This window comes from Lepidothrix coronata, unplaced genomic scaffold, assembly GCF_001604755.1.
Source record: "Lepidothrix coronata isolate B3197 unplaced genomic scaffold, Lepidothrix_coronata-1.0 Scaffold16, whole genome shotgun sequence".
Classification (NCBI taxonomy): domain Eukaryota; kingdom Metazoa; phylum Chordata; class Aves; order Passeriformes; family Pipridae; genus Lepidothrix; species Lepidothrix coronata.
In genome coordinates this window covers 1,034,068-1,059,003 of record NW_016690196.1, presented here as the reverse complement: position 1 = coordinate 1,059,003, position 24,936 = coordinate 1,034,068, and the positions used below count along the sequence as shown (strand labels likewise).

The window sequence follows — 24,936 nt, the reverse complement described above, 5'->3', positions numbered from 1 at the left end:
AGATCTAGTAATTTAAAACGCAATGATTGCATGAAGAACAACAAAAGTTTTCATCACCAGTGTGACTTTGTAGTGTCTGCCAACAGTGTGTTCTTTCACGATCTCTCTCCTTTTGATTAAATGAGAGCTCTGATTTTTTCGGTGCAGAGGAATACAAGCAACTGTACCACTGTGCCTTAAAGGGAATGAAAAAAACCCGTTTCTCAGTCTTATGGAATCTGTTTTTTCAAGTGATTGCACATTTATTTTTGTTGTTCAGAAGCAGACAACTGAGAGTGCATCTTTTCAAGTTAGTTTGTGCAGGTAGTAAATAGGATTTTCTCTGAACTAGTAAGAAATTTGCAGCAGATGTTAGAAATGCCTGTTTATTATAGGAGTAGCCCTATAGTAATACTTTCTGATTTACAGGCCAGAATACCTAAGGCACACATGAAACATTTGAAATGTTTTAGCTCCCAGGTTTCCACTGTATGCGTATGTTGTGTTTGTGTTGTTTTGGTTTTTTTTAATACATTGCTTAAATAAGGGAGGTGAGGAGTGTGGTATTTTTGAAAGGCTGTAAGATCCTTTCCTGTTCCGACTAATGCGGTTATTGTTTTTGAGCTGTTGCTTTCTATGATTTCTCTTTTGATAAAAGTATCTCCCTAACAGCTACTTGTGTTTTGGGTTTTTTTAAATGCATGTTTCTCCAGTATTTGGAAGATGAAAAATAGTTTATAACAACCTTTGTGAATGCTTGTTGCTTTGTTTATTCACTTTGTGATTCTGTTTGGCATCAGATGTTTTCAGTTTATTTCTGGACATTATTAATTTTTGATAGCATATCTGGCTACTTTGTTCAGGCTCTTAGCATGGAATTTCTGACTCTAGTAGAGTAGCTTGATGAGGAACCAATTACTGATGGGTGTTTGATGAAGGAAATACCTTCCCAAAATATCATTGTAGATAATAGTTGCAAGTCTAATTAGAGACATCATGATGATGTAATCTGAACACAACAGAACCGCTGGTACTGGCCTCTCTTCTGTGAGTTATATTGCTTTTACAGTAGCTTGTTCTAGCTCTTCTTAATTAACTTTAATTACATGTTATGTAATTAATATGTAATACATATGTGTATACTTCTAACTATTGAGCATGATACTGTAACTGAGAGCTTTGTTTAATTGTATTTATTGCATGTTTACCATGCATTGTGTTGTTTTCTTTCTTTTTGTTAAAAAAAAAAGAAAGAAAAAAAAGGAAGGCTTGGCAGCAGAAAGAAGGTTCTCTTATATTGTCTTGGGTGCTGCTGTGCTTTGCAGGAAGGGAGAGATGAGTAATTTTTGAGAGCAGCTGAGCCTTGAGGCCTGAAGAAACTTTTAGGGTTGGAGGTGGGGCAAGCAGAGGAGAGGAACTGGGAAGCTTGAAGGAAACTAAAGGAAACTGTAGTCTGGAAGATTCCTGAAATGAGGAGAAAACTTGCTTGTAGTAGTACATAGAAAGATAGAAGCTCTTTAGGATTCTGGAGATAAAAACATGATTTTTCATCTCAACCTGTGAAAGCTTTTGGGTTGGATAGCCAAATCAGAGGAGAAGACCTGCACTGTGAGATGATAGGTACAAAATCTATTTTATTTTTGATTTTTCCATGCAGTGGGTTTGAGTTATGGGTTCTGTATTAGCTTAGTACTTTTGTGCAAGCAATTAGAAATAGAAAGGTGGTGTGTTTTGTTTGGTTATTTTTCTTGTTGCTGTTTGGTTTTGTCTGTTTTTTTGCTGTGCTCACTTTGGGGGACTCACTGTTTTCACCTGAAGGCTCTGGCTGAGAAGAAGCTCCATCTTGAATCTCCACATACAAACTGGCCAAATGTTGTAACAAGACAAGAACAGTAAAAGTAACTTTTGTGGTTGACTCCTTGGAATAGTGGGCTCTGAAAACATACATGGATGTTGATGCAGAGATTGATTTTCTTTTTTAATTTATATTGGTATAATGGACTCTAGTGTCTTCCCAAGACATGGGGAGTCATTGGCTCGTTTAACTACCTCGTGTTACATACCTTCAAGTGACAAATGTGGAAGCTACAGAAACCACCAAAGAGGGGAATATGAAGTATTTAGACTGAATAAGTGTCATTCTTGTTTTCCAAAAGCTGAGGATATTCTAATTGTGAGTTAATTTTTTCCGTCCTAATGCAGATGACAAGTTCTTTGCAAGTTTGTATTGGTTTAAATTCTTCATTTATTTGCAATTCAGTGTGTATAACTGAACACTAATAATGCTGTCTTCACCTTGCTCTCTATTTTTAATGTTTGCTATCTGCAGAGAAGGCATGTAAGTATTATCTGAATGGCTACACAACCACTTTTGGCATAAGCCTTTGCAAATGTACATTTGCACAAATATTTCTGAGGTGAGCTTTTTTTCAATCCCAAAAAAGCCCATTCCAAAGTCTGTATGTGTGGATAGCTCCTGAAAACCGAGGTAAATTGTAATGGTCTCATCTGATTTGTTTAAATATACTTATTCTTAGATACAGGGTTTTTGGTTTCTTTTTGTAGTCTTTATGTCAGGTAAGTTGCCATTTATTTCTGAAAGAATTCAAGCAGTTTTCATACCACTTTTCAAACAAAACCTGCATTGAAAGTAGAATACCTTCCTGTCTATTATAAACCAAGATTACAGAAATAATAGTTTTTCTTTGTTAATGCTACCATATAATCTGTAACGTTGTCATACTACTTGAAGCATGTAGGGAGAACAATGCTGTCACCTCAGTCATAATTTTTCTGTGTGAATAACCCATTGCATGCTATGACTAGTGTCCATTTGTTATTTGAGTGACAACGTTGTCTTCCTGAGAGTTGAAATTCCTTCCTTTCCATTGTGTTTCGTGAACACTTTCACTTGATATGGGAAACATGGATTGATACGGATATTTCAGATAATCAGGATTCTTTTCTTTATGTTGTGGAATAGGATGATATAAAGAGTATGGATAAGAAAATCAGGCCCAATGGGGACAAGTGTTTTATTATCTGGAGTTGCCTCCAAGTACGGTATTAATGTCAGGTATGGCAATAGCAATGGCTTCAATTCTTAAATTACTTTCATTAGGTTTACATCATTGAGAAAATTAATTTTTGGTTGCAGATAAAAAGCATTGGATTGGTGAACATTTGAAATAATAGTGCTTCTTTCAGTTTCTTAATCCTGAATTCCTGACCATGTGTGCATTCTAGTGGATATTTCAAAGTGAGGAAAAGGTGTTACTTAAAGCTCAAACTGTCTGCAGAAAATTCTTTTAACACTTAGGAAGCTGCTTTTTCTCCTATGTATTCAGGATTAAGGGAGTGGAGGTGTTGATTTTACACTTGCCTTTTCATTTTGTCATGTCTTTTGGGATCTTAAACATAGAACTAGTTTATTTTCTTTCATTTTAATTTCTGAAAAGTTGTGAGATTTTTATTGCTCTGGATTTGTACACAAGGTAACATAATCTTTTGCGTGACTGTCTGTGTTACCCTTTGCCAGCTAATTCATCCATTCACTTTAATGTGGACGTTGATTCTTTAGTATTTATATTGGTCCTCTCTCCATTGTGGGACTTTACATTTACCATTGACATTCACCGGGCTTCTGTCAGACCATTTCTTGAGACTGCTGACATCTCTCTGAATTGTGGCCTTGTGTTGCTCAATACTGGTCCTGGTAGCAATCCCTGAGATACTCAGGTAGTATCTGGTCACCAGCTGTATGCTGGCTGCAACCGCTTTAGCTCCATGGGTTGTACAATTTCTAACCCAACTTACATAGTTATCCAGTGCACACCTTGCCGATTTCTCTGTAAGGGTTATATGGAAGACTGTCAGAAGCCTTGGTAATGTCAAGCTATGCAGTGTGATTGCTTTTCTCTAGTCCACAGAGTTCACAGTCATATCACACAGAAGGCATTCAGGTTAGTCGAATACAATTTGCTCTTGGCAAGTCCAAGTGATGTCCTCATCATCTTCCTCACTTGCTGCCTTCTCTTAGCTTGGCCTCTCAGTGGCTGATTCCTGAGCCTGGCCTGACTGTGGGAAATGTTTGCCATTTCTGACTCTAAGAAAGAAGTAAATGTAATTCCTCCCTGCACCTGCTCTTAAGCTCACCTGGCTATTACATTCCCAGAATTACTCCCAAGGCAAACTGTGTGCAGCTACAGTGACTGTTACTCTGCTTAAGAGATTTGAGACCGTATTTGGAACTAATTTTTTTTCTATTAGAGAAAAGAGTATGTAACAGTAGAAGTACTACTTTGAGACTCAAAATGTTGACCACATTTCCTCATCTGCCAAAAGTTTTTTCTGTTGCAAAGTTAGCTTTGCTTAACTTCCTTGAAGTTTGCCTGGCTCCAGAAAATTGGCTAGTCTTTAAAAGAGTGGTGGAGCTGAGCAGAGAAGATATTATTAAATTTTCACTTTATTATGAGTTTATATTCAGTTTCTAGATTGAGTGTCCTAAAGTTGGCCTAACCTAAGAAATGTTTTGGTCATAGACAGGGAATAAGATCTCAAGACAGTATCTCAGGACTACTCCTTTTAAAGATAGAGTGGAAACGTATTTTATGTTTTTCTTGTGATCTTGAACAAGGTACCATACTCTCACTGCAACTTGTTTCTCTGCACGTATAATGAACTGATAATGTTACTCAGCGTTTTATAAAGGTTCTGGGGATATATCCAGTGAAGAGGATAAAATATACATATGGATAAGTTGTGAGCCATATGAATACTTTAGATAAACGATAACATAAAATTTTTCATTTCAGCTCACCAGAATAAATGGTACACTGGAAATTTTAGATACAATTCTATGCGTGTCTCATCTGCAGGTTGGTATTGGAACTAATCTAGCAATCATGTTGCTGCAGGTTGAGCCAAATTTGATGAAGAGAAAGGAGCAGTATAACATTCCAGCCCCTAAGCTGCAAGCTCACAGGCTCAGCCAGGAGTTTAAAATATATATATAGGGTTCTTTAATACCTTGAGATAGCATCAAGAGAATAAGCCACAGACTTGTTCCCAAGAGGCACTTTTATTGATAATTTAGTGGAGAAACTAGAGGAACTTGGCAAAAGTTCAAAAGGGCAGCACACAAGCTCGACAAAATGTTCCACCACAATACTGTAAATTAAGCCAGCCCATTTTTGAAACAAGTAGACTTCTCCATGAACAGAAAAATTCAGAAACATTTTAATTCTTTTTCTTCATTATGCTTGAGGAAAAAAAAAACAAAACCAAACAAAACCCACTAACCTCTAAACTGTTCTCTGTTTTAACATCAGATTAGGAAAATACTGAACATAGTCAAGCTATGTACATGCATATTTCCTCCCAGAATATACAGTGTAAAACATACTAATTTTTTCCTAGCTATCTTTCACAGAAATGCCTGAAGAAGACAATCATAAGGAAAAACTAGAAAACTCAGATCATGGAGGAAAGACGCTCAAGGCAGTTTTGGGGAAAAAGCTCCTGCAGCTAAACTCACTGCTTTGCATTCACAGAATGGTTGACATTGGAAAGGACCTCTGGAGGTCATCTTTTCCAACTCCTGTGCTCAAGCAGGAACACCGAGAGCAGGCTGTTCAGGACCATGTCCAGACAGCTTTGGATTACCTCCAAGGATGGGAACTCCTCTGGACCTCTCTGAGCACTCTGACTCAACTCACTTGGGCACATTAAAAAAGCATTTCCCAATGATCAGACAGAATATCTTGCATTTCAGTTTATGCCCATTGACTCTTGTCTTGTCAGAGAACACCACTGATAAGAGTCTGTCTCCAATGTCTATACATCTCCTCTTCAGATATTTGCACATAGTGATGGACTCCCTTAACTGTCTTCACGACCCTTTGTTAAAGTCTCTCCATGGCTCCATATTTCTGTTCTGCTAGGGAGCCCAGAACTGGGCACAGTACTGCACTGAGCTGTGGCCTCACCAGGGCTGAGTAGAGGGGCAGGATCACCTCTCTTGGCTGACAGTGCTTCTTCTAGTGGAGACCAGGATACTGTTGGTCTTGTCTGCCACTTGGGCATAAAGCTGGTTCATATTCCACTTGGTGTCTACCAGGATCCCCAGGGCCTCTTCTGCAAAGCTGCTTTCCAGCTTACTGCCCCCAGCATGTGCTGACACATATACCGGTGGGGTTGTTCCTCTCCAGGTGCAGGAATTTGCATTTCCTTTTGTTGAACTTAATGAGATTCCTGTCGACCCATTTCTCGAGGCTGTCAAGGTCCCTCTGAATGGCAGCACAACCCTTAGGCATAGCAGCCAATCCTCCCAGTTCTGTATCATCTGCAGACTTGCTGAAGGTATGTGCTGTCCCATCATCCAGATCACCACCCTCTAGACCTGGCACTTCAGCCAGTTTTCAGTCCACCTCACTGTCTGCCCATATTTCATCAGGTTTCCTATGAGGATCTTACAGGAGACTGTGAAAGATCAAATACTAAACCTGTTTATTCTCAAACAAATCTATAAAATGAAAATAAATTACCAGCTCGTTTAATTTTTCTCAATAACTTTAGTAACTCAAAGTTATTTAAACCAACAGGCGGCCTTTGAGAGATAGTTACTAACATACTTGGTAACATTTATCTGTAACTTTATAAAATAAATTTTTTTCATTAAATTGTAACATACATATGTAAACAATGTGGCACAGAGACCTGTTAGCCATTAGCTGTTGCACTGATAAAAGATCACTTAACAAAAATACATGTAACAGATGTATTTTCTGAGAATATAAAGGTTGCTTTGCTGGGAAATAGAAAAGAAGAAAAATGGGGTAAGAAGATAATGTGTCTACATTCTGTCAACTCTTACAATAGTATACATTTCATAACTGGATCGCTGGAAGTATGCCCATGAAATATGTCCCTCTTCTAAGTAAATCACAAGAAACTAAGACTGAACAGAAGATTAGGAGTCACATAGTCCGTGCTTCTGCCTCTGGACTGCATTAGCTATAACTAAGTGTCATACTGAATGGTGGATGACATTACATTTTAATCATCAGGTTGAAGATTTAAAATAGTGGTTTCTGTTAAGAAAATATTTAGAACTTAGTATTCTTGCATTTTTGCTGATCAGAGTTATGACTGATGTATCTAGCCTATTTATTACAGTTCATATAAAAAAGACGCAATTACGTTCTTCGCTTACAAAATTACCAAGTCCCTGTGTGTTATTAATACATTTATTATTATTTATTATGCTTGGGTTCAGTGTTTTGTCTTTAAATAAGCTAAAGAACTTCAGTTTAAAAAAATTGAACCTGCAGTATAATTGTATTAGGATTTTGAAATAAAGCAGGTGTGCAAATTGCTTCTCAGAACATAAAGTAAGCTCACTCTTACTGTTAATGTGTTTTTCTGTTACCTTGCCTTATGTTCTAGTCTGCTTGTGCTTGCTAATTTCTCTGGGACATAGTCCAAAACCATGGAAAACTCTGTTAATTCCAATGCACTTGTGATCAAGGCCTTAAAATTCTCAGTTTTAAGCTCTGTGGGAAGAAATGTTGATGGCTTGTGTAGTGCTGATTACTGTCAAGCCCTTATATTGAGGGCTTTAGGCTGTGCTTCATTTTTAAGAAAATATTCAGCATAGATACTGAATTGCTCTTTAGTTTGGCATAGTTTGAAAGAAAGTCCTTTTCTTTACAAATGTGTTGTATTGCAACTACTTGGGGGGGGGCTTTGGGAATGATGTGGTTTTTGCATTTATTAATTTTTTTTTTTTTTTTGTTGTTGTTTGGTTGGTTTTTCTTTATATTTAAACATGAATGAGTAGTGCTATACTTACAGTATAGCACTTCTTCTGTTAAAAGGAAACACTCTATAATAACAGAAAGCCTTGTTTTACATAAGGCTGTAAACCAGAGACTTCACATAACTACATGACCTTTTTTTCAGAAAATGAATGTTATCTTTGTTTCCATTAAAAAAAAATAAATTAAAAAATAGTGCAAGTAGGGCATATAGTTCTAGGTACTTTTTACACTTCTGTGAGTCTGCATGCTAAAGCAAGCAAGTACTAGTTCGTGATTTTAAAAATAAAATAAAGGTAGCAAGATTAACTGTCCTGCCATCCTACCACCTCTTTCTAACACCTACCCTGAACTAGTCAGGTGATTTATGACCTGTTTATGTTCTGCACTGCTTGCCTTCTGAGGTCCCAATGTTTTGAGTGTCTATAGACTTGCAGTGCCAGAGAATAGGGAGTTATTGTGCAGTAGGTAAGGGACAATATAAATCAGGCAGTATTCAAAGAACCTTTGTGATGGCTGCACTCTTATTCTTCAGACAGATAATTCTATTGTTTCAGTTTTTCAGAAAATCGGAGTCATTGGGTCAACATTCTTCAGTAAGATAGATACTGGAAGGGCAACTTCTTTGGTAAAATATATTGTTATCAGTCAGCAATTGTAGTATTTGCCTAAGTAAGATAAGGTAGAGACTCAGTAAAAATGTATGAATATGGTAATTCATAGAATGATTGGTGAAAGACTGCAACAAGTATGCTTTGCTTACAAAGTATATCTGACAACACCTGTTTTATGTTCATTCTTGTCAAACTTCTATTACAGAAGAGTTGGGTTTCCACTTCTGTTGCTGTTTCATTTTTGGATTTGATTTCTTTTCATTGAAGAGTAGTAAATAGTTTTACACCTCCATGCAGGCACTTATGCCATTTAAAACAAAACCAACCTTTCTGGTCTCATTGAGTAATGCCATCAGACTATTTCAGGTTACACGTTTCCTTGTTCTTTCCCCCTTTTTTAAGGATGCAATTATATAGTTTTGGTTTTTTTTAAATGCATGTTAAATATATTTGTGCATAAGACAGAGTTTAACAGTCTTTTACATTGCTACAGATTTGTTCATGTTGTGGTAGATGTCCAAAGGATAATGTTACAAATATATGTAGAAAAGTATGAAAACCATACTTTATTTTGGATAGAAAGAGAATCTGAAGTTTCAGGTTACTCACTTTATCTCCACAATAAGAAAACCCCCTTGGCTCAGAAGACTGTAATAGCAACTTTATATAATACTTAGTATGTATTCAATGGTTAGAAAATGTGAAGTATAACACTGGAGCATCTGCTTATTCTGCTAAGTCTGTTTTGTGGTTTTTTCCTACTGCAAAAGCTGTTTTGGTTCAAGCTGCATAATCAACATGTGTTGAATGCACTCAAAATCTGAAGACATGTAGGCATCTATCATCAACTTTGCAGTTGTGGTAGCAATGAAGATGGAGGGACTTGCTATGGGATTACCTTTCAAATGCATTCAGGGATTTGGAGTGGCTTCACAGATCATAGGGACAAAGTTGGCCAAGGTTCAGGTTCACTGTGTGACACAGTCTTAATTTATAAACACAATATTGATTTATCCTAATTCCACAGAAATTAAATTATTTGTGTGAAAGCATATAGAGAAAGTTGGAGGTCACCTTTATGTTTTTAGCAGCATACTGTATAATAATGTGGATTAGTGTTCTGTACTGAGATTAGGGCCTTTTGTGCAGTATGCTGTGCAAATGCATTGAGAGGCAGGTCTTGTCATGAAGGCCAAGGAGGTGAAATAAAGGCAGAGAATGGCAATTTGTCTTGTTCAGTTTGTTGGGTTTGGATTTAAATTAGTTCTCTAACTCCTAGATTAATGTCCTAGCCACTGTATTTCACTTTTGGGCTTGTCTTTCTTTATTGCAAGTGTCTGTAAGATGAGGCGTACTGCCCTCAGTTTCCATCTGGCCCTGGCACGTGCACAGATATGTCTACAATAACAAATAGCACAGAGCAATATAAGCAGATCTTTAAAGCAAACATAGCTGGTGCTAAGGCTGAGTGTCTGTGCTATACATATTTGGGAAGTTTTAACAGGACTTGCTCTTTACCAGTTCCACTGACTGAACGCCTAATAGAAGTTTTTGAGTATTAGTTGCACTCCTGAAATGCACTTGTGGGTTTAATCCAGGTTCCACTCTGTGAAACAAACTGAAGTAAGGACTACGGTGACTGGCCCAGAACACTATTGTAGAAGGAGTTAGTAATCTGTGTGATAGCAAATATAGATGTATTCTCCTTGGCAAGAATAAGGATGACTGCTAGCTACTTGAGTTGTGTATTTAATCCATGTGAAAACATTATATGTTCCTGTTCCCAGGAACTGTTGGTTTATTAATGAGAAAAGAATAATAGGGTCTCCCACCAAAGTGCTCTTCGAAGTCCAGATTCAGACTTGATTGCTTTCAGTGATACATGAATCTGTACTGTAAGCACAACCTTGTGCAAGTGAATGTAGAGTTGGTGAACCTCTCCACAGCAAAGATGAGTGCATTGTGCCATGCCCTGTCCATCCAATCCTGTATCATCTTGGGATTCCAAGCATCAGAAGAGATAAGAGATGTTTTGTAACTTGATGACACTTTTTTAAAAAAATATTAGTAAATATTTATCTGTCTTGAAAAGGTTCGTCTCTGCTTCTTGGGTTCCCGTGCAAGACACGGAAGTCAGAAGACTTGTATATTTAGAAAAGTACGGTCTTGAAGCAACCTAAAATACAAATTAAGATATACCCATCATATAGCCAAAAAATAAACTCTTCAGGAAAACAAAGTAGGGTTTACATTTGCATAATGTACCTTACAATTTCACTTGATGGGATTGAAGCTCTGGTCCTTGGGTTGTGGAGGGTCTGGTTTTGGGTTTTTTTTCCATACAATTCCGTACTGAATTAGCTGGAAGTTCTCCAACGTTCAGAAAGCTCAGTGAAGTTTTGAAAACAGCCTGCTGAAAAGTGGTCAGAAGAGATTTCCAAGGGGATTATATCCAAGTATAGCTGTCTTTTCTGAGAGACTGGATTTCATGAAGTAATGAACTACCTTGTTTTGAGAGAAACACAGAGAATGTAAAAGTGGTGTCAACAACTCCCTTCAGATATTAAGAGATCAGAATATAATCCAAATGTAATGTATTTAGTCGTAAAGACTAAACAAAGAAAAAAATATTTAGACCTGTTGAAAGGAATTTGCAACTCAGACTAGGCTGATTCATGGTTTTTAATAGTTCTTGTAAACTACATGGACACACTGTAGCTTTGTCTCCAATTAGTGGTCAAATTATTTATAGCACATTCAAAGACTGATACTATCTTAAGGAAATTTATATATACAGGAAACTTTATTTTGTTGGCTACAGAAATGTTATGTGTAATTCTTGTAAATAATGGAAATAGTTACATTTCCCTCTCTCTCTCCCCCCCTGAAAAGACTTACCAAGGTAGGAAATGTTTTGTATCACATACAAAGGATTTTAATTGATTTAACAATTAAATCTGAGCATTGTATCTTTTAGGTTCTTTATTCAAGAAGAGATGTGTGTCTGAGGACACAGAAAATACTTTTTGAGACAGGCTTCTCTGTGCTGCAAAGCAGTGTGTGTGGCAACCAGCTGCAATGTGGATGTGTTTCCAACCATATTCTTACTACTCAGATGTGTGACTTGTGGGTTCTTGAACTCCTTGTATGAGTTGAGTCTGTTTCTACTGAAGCTTATCCAGAGGAGGCTGAAAAGATCACAATACTCAACAAAAGTAACGTGGAGAGCACAGCTGGATACTAGTTTTGCTGTTTAATATGTTGTTATATTTAGTACTCATATTTTTTGCATGTTGTCAGGGCAGAATCTTCCAGTACTTCTATCTGTTTTTTATTCCTGATTAATTTGCTGGTTTACTGATTCTTTGTGATCTCTTTTATATGCAGGTGAAAATTGTTTACTTTTCCTAGCTTCAATCAAAAACTTTTGATCTGGCAAAAATAGGCATTCAGCATAGCTCATGCATATTTGCTATGTAATACTTTGCAAGTCATTCTTCTTTGTATTTAGATTTGATTTTCCTTTTCCTGCATTTTGAAATACAGTAATTCTTAACAGCCTCTTCAGGAATGCACCGGGTATGTAAGTCAGTAGTGGAAAGTAGTAGTGCTATGAATGGCCATTGCTCTGCAGACTTTTGTGCATCACCTGGGAAGGCTTGTTATTAATGTTTTGCTGGTAAGCAAATAGCATCAAGGCTTTTTTAATGGGAATGTGTATTGGTTTTGTCACCCGAAGAGACATTTCCCAAAGGAAGAAGGGGAGAGATTAAGGCATAATTCTGCCATGTGTGGTATTCTCTCTATATATTCCTCAGTCCTTAGTTTTTCAAAAGTGATTTTTGTTTTCCTGATGAGTCACTCTCAATCTCAACAAGGCCATATTTTTCAGCTGTGTAAACAATTGGAACACAGCAACAAGTGAAACACAGATGAAACTACTGTGACTGTATATGTGCTATGGCAGCAAAGAATTAGACCAGGAAGGATACCTAGGCCTTAATTACCTCTGGATGCCTTAAAATCATTAGATGATTAAGCTATTAATGAACTTAAGTTGTGCTTTCAGTTCAGCTTGACCAGTAATAAATTAATTAATTTACTCATTACCTGACATTAAATTTCTGAACAGTAGCTTTCATCTACACTGCAAAAAAGTGACTATTAATCTAAATTATTATAAATGCGTATTATTCCTTTCTTCCTCTTCCAGTGCAGTATGACTGTATGCACCAGGCACAGTATATTCTTATTCTGTCTCATGCTTTGCTGTACAGTGTTTTTAACTTTGAAACTCAACCACTATTCCACTGTCCAGTTGCTTCCTGCAAGCCTGAAAAACACAGCCTTGCAAGCAGTGATCATCTTTCACCTGTGAGATGTGTTCAGACAAGTCAAGCAGCCTTGATTTTGCTTCTGAGTTCTTTGCTGCCTTATTGATCAGCTGTTACTCACTTTTCTTTCCTAACTATAGCTATTGATGTCATCTCACTCCAGGCAACAACTAGAAACTTCTCATTTGAGAAGCAAGCAATGCTTTGGCTACAAAGAGCAAGGCTGAAAATGTTTGTATGTTAAGTTATATATGATTTAATAATTTATTTCACCATAGTGTCTTTTGAGTTAACATCAACTCCATCTATGGTGGCTTCAGGCAGACTGCAATATTCTCTCTCATGTTAAGACCTTGCAAGTACATGGAGCTGTCCATACTATCCAGATTGCTCCCTTTTTCCTGTCTTCTGTAATGACAATCAACTTTGTTGCAAAATATTTGTACTGCGTCCAACTGAGAGGCAGTTAGTTTTCTTCACAGTATTATCATCATGGCTAGGCTTCGCGAACGAAGATTTGGGAAGGCTCTATCCACATTTGCTACAGGCACGCTGGTGGCTTATGAGGCCAATACGTGACAGACATATCTGATTGCAAAAGGCACAGCAGAAAGACTCCTTAGATGGTGTATTCTGCAATACACGGTTCTTTCTGCGTTGCCTTTTTTCCTCGAGAGTGATCCTGCGTGTGTTCTCGAAGGAGACAGCTGCGTTATAGATGGTGTGTCTTCAGGCCTCCCGATTTGAGGCCAGAGTAGACCAGTTATGTTGATCAATATGGCCAAGGCTGAGATGTTGTTTCAGGGAGTCCTTGTATCTTTTCTTCGGGGCTCCTCTCTTGCGGCAGCCGGTGGCAAGTTCGCCATAAAGCAAGATCTTAGGGAGGCGGTGGTCGGTCCTTCATCCTGGAGACATGTCCTGCCCAACGCAGCTGTGTTCTCAGCAACATGGCCTCTGTACTTGTGACTGCTGCTTGCTCTAGTACAGATGTATTGGTCACAAAATCTGACCAGTGGATGTTTAAGATTGAACGGAGGCAGCGTTGATGGAAGCGTTCTAGGAGACGCAGGTGGTGGCGGTAGATGACCCATGATTCGGAACCGTATAAGAGAGTAGACAACACTATGGCTTTGTAAACACTGATCTTGGTGCTTTTCTTCAAGTGTTTATTACACCATACTCTTTTGTGGAGTTTTCCAAAAGCACTGTATGCCTTTGCTAACCTGTTGTCTATCTCTCCGTCAATCTTACCATCCAAGGAGATGAGGCTACCAAGGTAATTAAACTGTTGGACTGATTTGAGCTCTGATTGGCCAATGGTGATATGGGGATGATGGCAGACTTCCTGAGGTGCAGGTTGATGGAGGACCTCTGTCTTCTTTAAGCTGACTTCCAGCCCAAAGAGCTCAGCAGCTTCTGCAAAGCAGGATGTTAAACGCTGCAGAGCTGATTCTGTGTGGGCGACAAGGGCGGCATCATCAGCATAGAGCAGCTCCCGGACAAGATGGTTTAAAGTCTTGGTGTGGGCCTTCAGTCGCCTTAGATTGAATAGACTTCCATCAGTACCGTATCAAATGTAGATACCGTCCTGATCATTGAGGTCTGCAGTGGCCCTTTGGAGCATCATGCTAAAGAAGACTGTGAATAGGGTAGGAGCGAGAACGCAGCCTTGTTTCACTCCATTCTTAATTATAAAGGGCTCAGAAAGTGTGTTGCCATATCTGACTTGGCCGTGCTGGTCCTAATGGAGTGAGATGATCATTTTAAGGAACTTGGGGGGACAACTTAAACGTTCCAAAATCTGCCACAGACCTTTTCTGCTCACAGTGTCAAAAGCCTTGGTGAGGTCGACAAAGGTTACATAGAGACCTTTGTTCTGTTCCCTACACTTCTCTTGCAGTTGTCTGAGGACATGTCTGTGGTGCTCCTGTTGGCTCTGAAACCACACTGACTTTCAGGTAGGATTCCTTCTGCTATAGCGGGTATTAGTCTGTTCAAGAGTATTCTTGCCAGTCACAGTATTGTATGGTACTGTGTTTTGGATACATGGCTAAAACAGTGTTGATAATGCACACTAATTGGCTATTGCTGAATAGTGCTTGCATAGCACAAAGGCCTTTCTTTTTCTCTTGTCCCTCAAATTGTAGGTGGTAAAGAAATTGGGAGGACATACAGCTGGGACTGCTTACTCAGCAATAAAAACCCCGGAGGTAGAAGATAGAGTATGTGAGTGTCTTCCATGGTGGTCATTGCTTGAAGGGTGTCTCGACCTTGGTCTGCTTGTGGGAGGTAGTGAGTGATTTCCTTTGAGGCACTTGCTGGTTTAGGGGTGATGTGTCTCCTCTTTCCCTCACTCATTAAACTGTCTTTATTTGATCCACAAGTTTCCTTGCTTTGTTCTTCCTTTTCTCTCCTGTGTGCCAGAGTGGGGGAAGTGAGTAAGCAGTTGCATGGGTGTTTGTCTTCTGACCAGTCATCCCACCACAGTAGTTTGTGTAAGTATATATCATTTGCAGACCTGTGGTTAGAAGCAATGTTGCTCTCCAGGTGCCAGTTTTGTGTGCCTAAATTAACTGTATAGCAGCAGGTTGTCATTCTGATTTATATGTGTATTTACTTGGAAGCTTTTGGCCATTGGACTGGTAGTTCTGTCCATTCAGTCTCCAGAGTGAGATAATGTATTCTTTCTCAACAACATCTTTTGTTTTAAAAACATGGATTTACAGAGATTATTGTAAGATTCTTAACTTCATTTTTTCATAGGTAGGAGCCTTGTACCACTCAGGACAAGGAATAGACTATCTTGTGATACTTTGTGAAATGGACTGTTTTTAAGCTTGGTAAAATGAGTGAAAGACTTTCTCTGTTGATCTCACTGTATTTGGCTATAATTAGTTTAGGGTAAATCCTCAGCTGCAATGTCCCTCTGTCTTTTAAGGAAACAGTCCATCCCTTAAATCAGTTTTGTCCTTTTTCCAACATGATTAGTGTTTTGGTTAAAGAATTTAGTTCAGAAGCTTGTGCAGTTTTTTGAGAAGCTATTCAAAGACCTTGCCACTAAAATCAGCTCTTCCTTCTTTCTTATATTCTTAGCTGCAAGTGGGCCAGATTGTCATCCACTGCCATGATCAGTTTTTCAGATGTTCTGTCATTTCCAGAGATTGTTTTTGTTCAACTGTCTGACCACTTGCTGTGTCTTTTCACAAAATCCTATCAGGTAAAGGGAATACTTAGCTTGCATATGTCTTTCAGCACTGTGAAGGTCCATTTTTCGTTCAGCCTGTGCTGGAGATGCGTGTTGTGTACACCTACACTTCTCAAGTTTTCACAAATCTGTAGCAGTCATTTGCCTGCTTGATTTCTTGCTCATGACTCTTCATTTGGAAGTGGGTTTAATCAGCACCACCTGCTCTATAGTGACTGGTACCTGAACAAACGCCGGTGCTGTTCAGCTACTATTCATTTCTTTCTTAGGATCTCCCCTGAGAACCAGCTGGGGACACTAGTGTTGATTTTTAAAGTAGGTTATATTTCTCACTGAGCTTTTTACACTGGAATAGTTTGGCACTTTCCTGGCCCTGTTGCTTGGGATAATGCCACCATGTCTGTCAGGTACTGTCACGCAGGAATCTGAGCCTTAGCCATCGAATGCCTTTCTGAGTATTTTCTTGTCCATAGGACTTTGCAATAGTACTGTGCCGTGCCTCTGAATTTCCTCTGGAGTTTTCCAGAGCCATCCATGTCTAGCCTGTATCTGTTTATCAGACATCAGCTGTCTGAGGACAGTTTTGGAGAGGCGTCATGATCAAGGAAGTCCAACAGATGTAGCTCACCTTTATCTGTCGCAACCCTGAGGTCACACCAAGCCCTGAAGATCTCCTTAGGGGCTTCTACATTTCTCTGCTTATGTATCCAGCTATTCTCAGCTCAATGGTAGCACCTTTGATCTTTTTGCCATTTCTTTCCTCTTCTACCAAAGTTATTGGGATTAAGTTACTGGTATTAATTAAGCTATTGTTAATGCTTACTGGCATTATGCAGAGTACCGCAGCATAACGACATGTATTGTATAATCCAGTAAAATCACATTAAGCGGTAATTTCGCATGGAAACAGAACGGAATTATATCAACGCAGCTAACGTTGTTAACGTTGGAGGCCAAATACTAATTGGCTATTTTTAGCGCACACATTACGTAGGCTGTCTCTATAGAAGGTCCGTGTTCTCAGGTGCCCGGCAGGACGTGCGGTGGCCGCTCCCGCCGTCGGTGCCGGGGCACCTCGGGCAGCTCCGCCCGCCCGGCCCGCGCGGGGCTGCACCGCCCCCTGGTGCCCGCGGGGAGACGCGCCGGGAGAGAGCGGGGAGCGGGGAGCGGCCGCCTGTGCCGGCCCTGCCCGTCTGCTCCCCGCCTTGCACGGGGGCAAGCGTTCCCTCAGCCTGGGCGGAGTACTGCCCGTTCCCTCAGCCTAGGGGGAGTACTGCCCTGTTGAGCGTGTTTCTCAGTGACCGGAACGAATATTTTCCTGAATTACACTGATCGCGCTTCTAAGGGCCGTGTCCCGTCTTCACTAACGATGAAAAGAGGCAATGTTTTGTTTTCTTTTGGCTGAAAAAAAAATAGGATCATACTCTTTGTATTTGGCTTTTTATAAGAAATGTCTCATAAGTTACTTTGCAATGGAAGGATGCTGCAAACTTGCTAAACAGTGATCTCTCATTAGTGCTCTATACAATAAACCCTAAACTTCTTTAAGTGGGATTCCTTTAACATGTGCTTTTTGCTTTAGAACGTGATTACGGTGTGTGGTAATTTCAGTGGTTAGATCAAGAAATGCTGTGCTGCTCTGAGTCGTTTGGCTGCAGCATGCATAGAAACAGTGGCATTGTCTCTGTTGACAGTGATGCCAGGAAGTGGAAGCTGCTCACCCTCTCAGAGTAGCTCTGCATCTCACTCCTGTGCCTCTCTTCCTCCAGCCATCTCCCCAGAGTGCTGGAGAGGCTCTTATAGCCCACCTGGCTGCTCCAAGTGAAGGAGTGGTGAGAGACAGAGTCATTCTTGGGAGCTGTGGAGAGAGAGGGTCTGTTTATTAACTGTGTTTTCCTTTATGAAGTTGTGAAGGCAAGGATTCATCTGCATATGAGAGAGAGAGGTTGACTCAGCTCCATTTTGAAGCTGATACCTGTCTGTGCTGCTTAGGCAACACAGAAACCTAGGTCTGTGCATAGCTTGGACTGGGGTGATCCAGTGTGATCCCCTCAGTACAGTGGTTGGCAGAAACAGAGAATCTAGTTATTGTTTCACTGCCCTTGGAGATTTTCTTGGCTGCTGAATCAGTCAGTGTACCACAGCAAAACAGAAAGTATTGTTTCCAGGCATCTGGACTCTGGGAGGCAGCACTCATATGTTTTTTCAGCTGCATCTGATATATAAGAAGGCTTTATCTTTCTCTCTTTTTCTTTCTTCTTCCTTTTTTTTTTTTTTTAAGAAAATGCGATGGAATTTCTTTTGCAACTGTTCTTACCTTCAACTCACGCTTTCAGCTCTTCACAAAATAATGTGAAAATATTTCTTTGAAAATTGTAAGCAATGTTTGGTGTTGATAACAATGAAAACCCATCATACTCTGTGTATTGATACTGCTCATTTAAATAGCTGACAACAGCTCCAGTTATGATCTGTGAGCATCAGTTTAGCGCTGGGTAATGCTAAACACTCAGGGCCATGTTTCAGTCTTTGGCTACTGCTTGAGTAGAGGCTTAATTTGCAAGTAACCTATTCTGTTCTGTAGATGCTGTACCAGTTTCATAAGATCTGAATGTATTTCCACTGATTTGAAATTATATTCTATTGGTGTGAGGTCCAAATCTCTACAAGCAGAATTTTGCATAAAAGTTTTCTTTCCTGCAAGGCCAATAGAACTTTTTAATCGTCTTTCTGCTTCAGAACATTATTTGAAGTATTCAAGGCTGTGCTTTTATATTATAAGTCCTCTTGAAGAAGAGGGGTTTACCACTGGAAAGTCTCACTGACAATAATGGATGAATTGTATAAGTGAGGGGATTTCAAAATGTAACTTATACCTGAGATTTTGGTAAAGCTTCTTGCAAGGTGAAACATTTCTGTCTTCTGGAAGAGTAACAGACTAGGTGGTGATGTCTTTGATTTTGGGTGGTTTTGGTCGTTGGTTTTTGTTCTAGCTATTGATTTGTAGATCCAGCAAGCCTTGAAGAGGGACCAGATACCTTGCTGTTCTGCCTCTATTTCCACACTAACCCCCATTGCTCCCCAGCTCTCTTCCTTCCTCTTTCTGCTTTCTTTGTCTTTCTTTCCAACAACTTCTTTTTTTCCTGCAAATTCTATTGCTTTCCCGTGTTGTTAATGAAACTGATGAACAATGGAGATCTAATACTGGTATTTATAGTTGTGTTATTTGGCCTTGGAGTTCCTGTGCTAGCTAGATTTTTGAAAAATGGAGAATTTTTGTGTTTCTCAGCATATGTTCAGTTGACTTTTTTTGTCCATAGAAATGGAGTACTTTACCAGTTTACACTCAGAGTGTACTTTGGACATACTTCTTTATAGCAATACTGGATGGGGACTTACATTTTCAGGAAAAAACAACTTGATTCTGAAAAAAATCCCAGTTGGGATAGTGACAGCCAAGTTATGCAACAGAATGTTGGAGAGATTATCTTGAAATAAAGGCTCTGGTGAAAAGACCCAAGCAAATAGGTGCCATCTGAGGTGCTGTTGTATGAACATACATTTCATATATTTTTTTGTATGAAAGTAATGCCACAGTAAAATTAAATAGGACCGTGGTTCTTGCTCCACACAGTGGTCTTGTGGCTCTAGTCATCTGCCAGGCATGGTCACTGCCATGTTCATTCTCCTGTCTTGCATAGCCACTTGCCTCTTATCACTGTGCTTTTTTAAGAGCATTTCTGTTTGCTCTAAGCCTTTAACAATGAAATTCAGAATTCTGTTGTTCAAGTTCATCTGACCAAGGCAGGCTAAACTCCGTACTGAAAATTTTTGAGCTTGAATTTTAAGCTACTTAAGATCTTGAAAAGCCTTTTTGTGTTCCACCCTGGTTTCTTGCTTTCCATTGCTGATGGAAGTTAATATTCTTAAAATGAGATTCTGCATAGATCTCAGCTATCATCATGGATTTAGACCTTTTCTGAGAGTGAAGATTTTGGAGAAGATCCTTTGTGAAATATGAAATTATTAAAAAAAATCAAAGTCTTTCATTGATAATTTTCATGTTTTGTCTAGGTGTCTTTGAGGTTTTATTTTGCTTTGCTGACCTTTAGAATTGCTGCAGATGTATGCCATCTTGTTTATCTTCATTCTGTGCTTTCAAATAATACTACTTTTTTTGTCTTGTTACTTATTAAGGCTGTGATTTATTTTTAACTATTTACAGCAAACTGTTCATAGATACTTTAATTATTTTTTACAAATACTGGGAAGAGATTGTGCTTCATAATGCTCAGGAAAATTTGGAAAGACTTACAGAGAGCCACAAGAGAGCCATAACTGCATGTTCCTGAGGCTTTGTGGCATCTCAGACAAATCCAAAATGACTCAACAGTTCTGCATTTAAATTTATTGGGATTTTTTATTTAATGAAAAATTGAAATAATCTTTTTTCATATTCTCTTCAGAAAACAACCGAATGCCAAAAAAAAAAAAAAGAAATTCTACCAAAAATTCAGTTCTTTGATCAGTTGTTTTATGAAGTTTTTCAATTGCTGCAGATTGAGGGCTCTAGTGTGAGTGTTTACATGCTGCAAAGAACATGTATGTGCGAAATGACTTATATTGCCAGATCTAATCTATTTTCATCACAAAAAGTAGATTACTATTAATCCAACTTTGGTTTTTCAGCCTTATTGTGCATTTCTTGATCATTTAAAGCATTCAAGGGCATCCTTATGTCATTGCTTTAGAAACACTGTCTAAATAAGTGTTTAAACTACGTGGCCTAATGACTACATTTCAAGAGGGGCCTAAAGAATATGATCAGTTTTGAGAACTTTATTTTTATTTTTTAAATAGCCCCTGAAGCATGGGGCTCATGATGACAGTTAATCTGCTCAGAGGGGTGAAGTCTGTCAAGAGGGCTGTAACCAGCTAGAAAGGATTAAATGAAGGTTTTTAACTCAAACTTGGGAGGAAGATGGTTTCCTCATAAAAATGAGACATTCTGGACCTGTCCAGAAAATTTAAGCTCCCATTGCTTATGGATCCTTTAAGAATCGAAGAGGAAAAAAAAAAAAGGATTTCATCTTTAAGGCTTGTGTAGATGAAGAAGTTGAAGTTCACATTTAAACTTTTGCAGTTATATCAGTACATAATTCTTGTCCTTAGTGGGCATTTCTTTTTCTCTGTGTGTGCTGGAAGGAGTTTGAAGTAAATGGAAAAGTTGGCTTTCTTAGGTAGCAAGAGTCCTAATGCTGAAGTAAGTTAGTTAACTTGTATTATTTTTTTTCTTGTTTTTTTTTAACTTTAATTATTTTTTTCCATATAGGTGTATGATAGGGCTTGTTCTGTATAGAAGTGTCTTTTAGTTGAATTTAGGAGATGATATTTGCACTTGAGTTTGGGAGGTGTGTGTTTTAATTGTGAGAAGACTGTGCCAGAATTCGTTCTGAAATGTGTATGAATTCAATTAATTTAATAACTGTTCATTAAAGTGTGGAAGCATTCTGGCTTCATTGACTGAAAGGCAGAGTTGAAAATTGTTTGCACATATGAATAGGGCCATATCACCCTGTTCCATACGCATTTTGTGTAGAAACATACAGGAGCAAGACTTGGCTGCATGTCTTCATATTCATCTGATCACTCTCCCAGTGATCTTTTGTGAATATAAGGTTTTCAGAAATTTCAAGGATCGCAGGAAAGGTTTGTACAGAGTAGTAAGATGGCTGAAAACATTCTGGTGAGAAAGTTTTGGTTTCTAAAAAGAACAAGCCTCAATAGCCTGATTGATTGCAATTGAATTGTTTCACAGAATTGTCTGTTGGGTCTCAGTGATATTACAAGTGAAGACTCTCAGATGGGAATCCCATTAGCAGTTGGACTAATACGACTATGAAGGTAATTTATGGTCTCTGCCAAAGTTCTGGTGTGGCACTGGGCACTTGTCAATCAATGCATCTCCTGCTCCCTCCATGCTCCTGAAGCTACTTGAGACAGAGTATCCCTAGACAGCTTTCTGGTCAAACGATGAAACCAGTGCTCTGTACTGATTTTCTTTGTATGTTTTGTACGTTGTCTTGTATGCTGTTGTCCATTTTTCTTCCTGAAATTTTGTCTCTTTTGGTTTCATAGAATCTGTTTTTCTTATTTTCCCTTCTACCTTCTTAATAGCTCTTTCAGTGCCTCTTTCCACTCCATCTTACTATGTTTCTTAGGGGTTGAACAATGGACCCTTTATTTACCTCAGATAGCTCATCTCTAAATACAAGTCATTCACCTTTTCATGATGGCTTGCAAATGAATTTCTTTAGCTCTGACTGAAAAAGAAAGATTTGGAATAAAGAGAGTTTCTTGTGGCTATTCAGCTGGGTAACAACAGCTCAAAACAGCTAAAACAGAACCTCCTGCAAACTCCCCTATTGCTGTACTCTGGAAAACGACCTAATCTTGACATGATGTCCATAACATGTGTCATTTATTACTTTGTTCTTTCTTCTATATGTTCAGAAACAACATCATCAGTGTTATTGATGATTAAATCTTATTTCTTTATGTAATTTCTTAAAAAAGGTTCATTACTGTTTAAAAAAAACATTCAAAATTTCCTCCCAGCTTTTCTTCATCTCTTAAACAAGCTTGCCAATTAGTCCAGCATCCTTTTCCTTGATGTCTTCAGCTCAGTCCTGCACTCTCATACCCATTCAGTTTCGATGAAAATCATGATTGTATCCTGTTGCAAAGAGAATAAAGCTACAAACATGTCTTCTGAATTTCTTTTCCCTTCTTGCACAGAGCATGGTCTTGATTTTTCTAGACCTTTATAAACTCTCAGTTATTGCAGAAGCATCTCTCCATCCTCTTTCATCCATGCATTAAAATTTCAAGCTCATTCTTGTGCTTTCTTAGTGCAATAATATGCTTTCTTCTTGAGACCATCTCCAAGATAGTCTCCATATAGCCTCCTGATAACCCTTTCTTTAATATTCCTTTATTGTGGTATCCAAAAAGCTTGGAAATAGTGAGGTTGCTTTAAGTACCTGTTAAACTAGCCAGTAATATCTGACCTGGCTCCTTCTGCCTCCCTCTCTGTCATCTCTTACTGAGTTATTTGGTAGCAAGGTCCATGGAGTCAGGACTGTTGTGTTCTTATTTATTTTTTTTTTTATTTTATCACAGCAAGCACAGCAGCATTCTGGGTTGTCACTGAAAACATTAAGATTGTTATAATATTAACTAAGTAGTTACAGCTTTGCAGAGATTTTCTGTGGTGTATGTTGTTGAGAGGGGTGGTACTAGAAGCGTGAGATGATAATTTCATCCTTTTGCAATGAAATTGTCCTCACTAGGAAAAAAAAGTGTTTAAAAAAAAAAAAGAAAAAGAAAAGCCAACAAAGAGCAACCACATTGCAAATAAAAGATACTCTTAGCAAATCTGAAGGGGCATTTGGCTGCCTTACAGAAACACTGTGTATTTTGGCAGTTAGGAGCTTTGGCTTAGGAAGATCCATGTTTGGAATAACAGGGTGTGTTGCAAGTCAAAATTCAGGTATCTTGGCTGAGATGTGTGCGGAATCTGGCATGATGCCTTTCTGCACTGTGCCTAGCTGTAGCAAGTGCTGAAGTCCCTTGTGAACAATATATGAATCTCATTTTGGAAAAGAAAAAAAAAAAGAGGAGGAGGGAAGAGGGAGCCAGGATTTATTTTAACATTTAGTGGATATAAAAAACAAGTATCAAGAAGCAAAACATTTCCATGAAGCATTTGCTGTGGAAATTCTGCAACTTCTTCTTGCAAACCTCTTTATCGCTTGGATTGGCTGATTTCCAGAGCATCAAGGCTAGGAATTGAGGGACTGAAATATAATCGCTGGTGATACATTTTAACCACATAAAACATTCTCTGCTTCCAAAGCCTCCGGTGTCTTTAGTAAGCAGTGCAACAGCAACAGCTCCTTGCTGCTGAACTCCAGAGACGGAGAAAATATTGGATCAGAATGGTAAGAAGCTCTTTACTTTTCTCCAGATCTAGATTATTACTCTGAAAAGAATGTTTAAAAGATGATGATGAAATTAGAAGGGATCAGTATTTAAACCAAGGAAACAGTGTGTAAGATACAGTGGAATTATCAAATGTTTTTCTGCAAGAGAACAGCAATGCAAGTTGGTGACAAATATCTTTGCCACTGAACATGTTGTGCAGCTTATATAAAATCTTTTAAAATTGGGAAGCACTGCTGACTAGCATTTGATGTAAATTGTAAGTCTGTCTACTTGGTTTATTTCAGAACAGCTGTACGGGCTTTTAAAATGATCTTGCTTTAACAACCACTGGCACAGACTTTATACATACAAATATAAATAAACCTATGCCAATAACTCATGCAGGCTGTGTGTTTATGTGTTTTCTTTTGTTGGGGTTTTGGGGTTTTGCTTTTTTGAAAGAAACAGAGATGCTCAGTACATGCCTTTGACTTGTAGGGAGCTATGAAGTTTTTATTTTTCTGTGTTTTCTGGTTTTTGACCTGTTAGTTACACTGTTTCTCTAGTGTAATTATTTGGTGGGAAAAATAATGAAGGAAAACTTTTTAGAATAGTGATGATATTATATTCTGATCTAAGTATTAAAGTCATAGGAGTAGAATATAAACATGTAAATATGGAATCTGAAATTACTGTAAATTGATACCAATGCTATTAGTAGTTTAAACAATGCCTGAGGATAGAATAAAAATATTCATATTAGCATTTTTCTAGGTATTAAAGAATTGAAGTGGGATATGAATTTTGGGTGTGTTTACTCCAAAGATTTATTTTCAAGACTGTTTTGTTGGGTTTGTTGGTTGTTGTGGTGGGCTTTTTTGGGGGGGGCTGGTGGTGGAAGGTTTTGGGGTTTTTTTGTTTGGTTTTTTTTTTGAGTTTTTTTTTTTTTTTTTTTTTTTTTTTTTTTTTTTTTTTTTTTTTTTTTTTTTTTTTTTTTTTTT

General features: G+C 38.4%; 1 protein-coding gene across 2 annotated transcripts in view; it reads left to right on the top strand.

The window, feature by feature from the left end:
• PLD5 (phospholipase D family member 5) overlaps positions 1-24,936 on the top strand; it is a 177,280-nt gene that overhangs the window by 12,766 nt on the left and 139,578 nt on the right. The window contains exon 1 of one of the 2 annotated variants that reach the window (XM_017806840.1): positions 23,577-23,952. The exons of the other annotated variant lie outside the window; for it this stretch is intronic. Within the exon in view, the coding sequence (XP_017662329.1) occupies positions 23,950-23,952 (3 nt within the window). The 5' untranslated portion in view covers positions 23,577-23,949. Of the gene's footprint in view, positions 1-23,576; positions 23,953-24,936 lie in introns of those variants that run through there. 2 annotated transcript variants of the gene reach the window in all.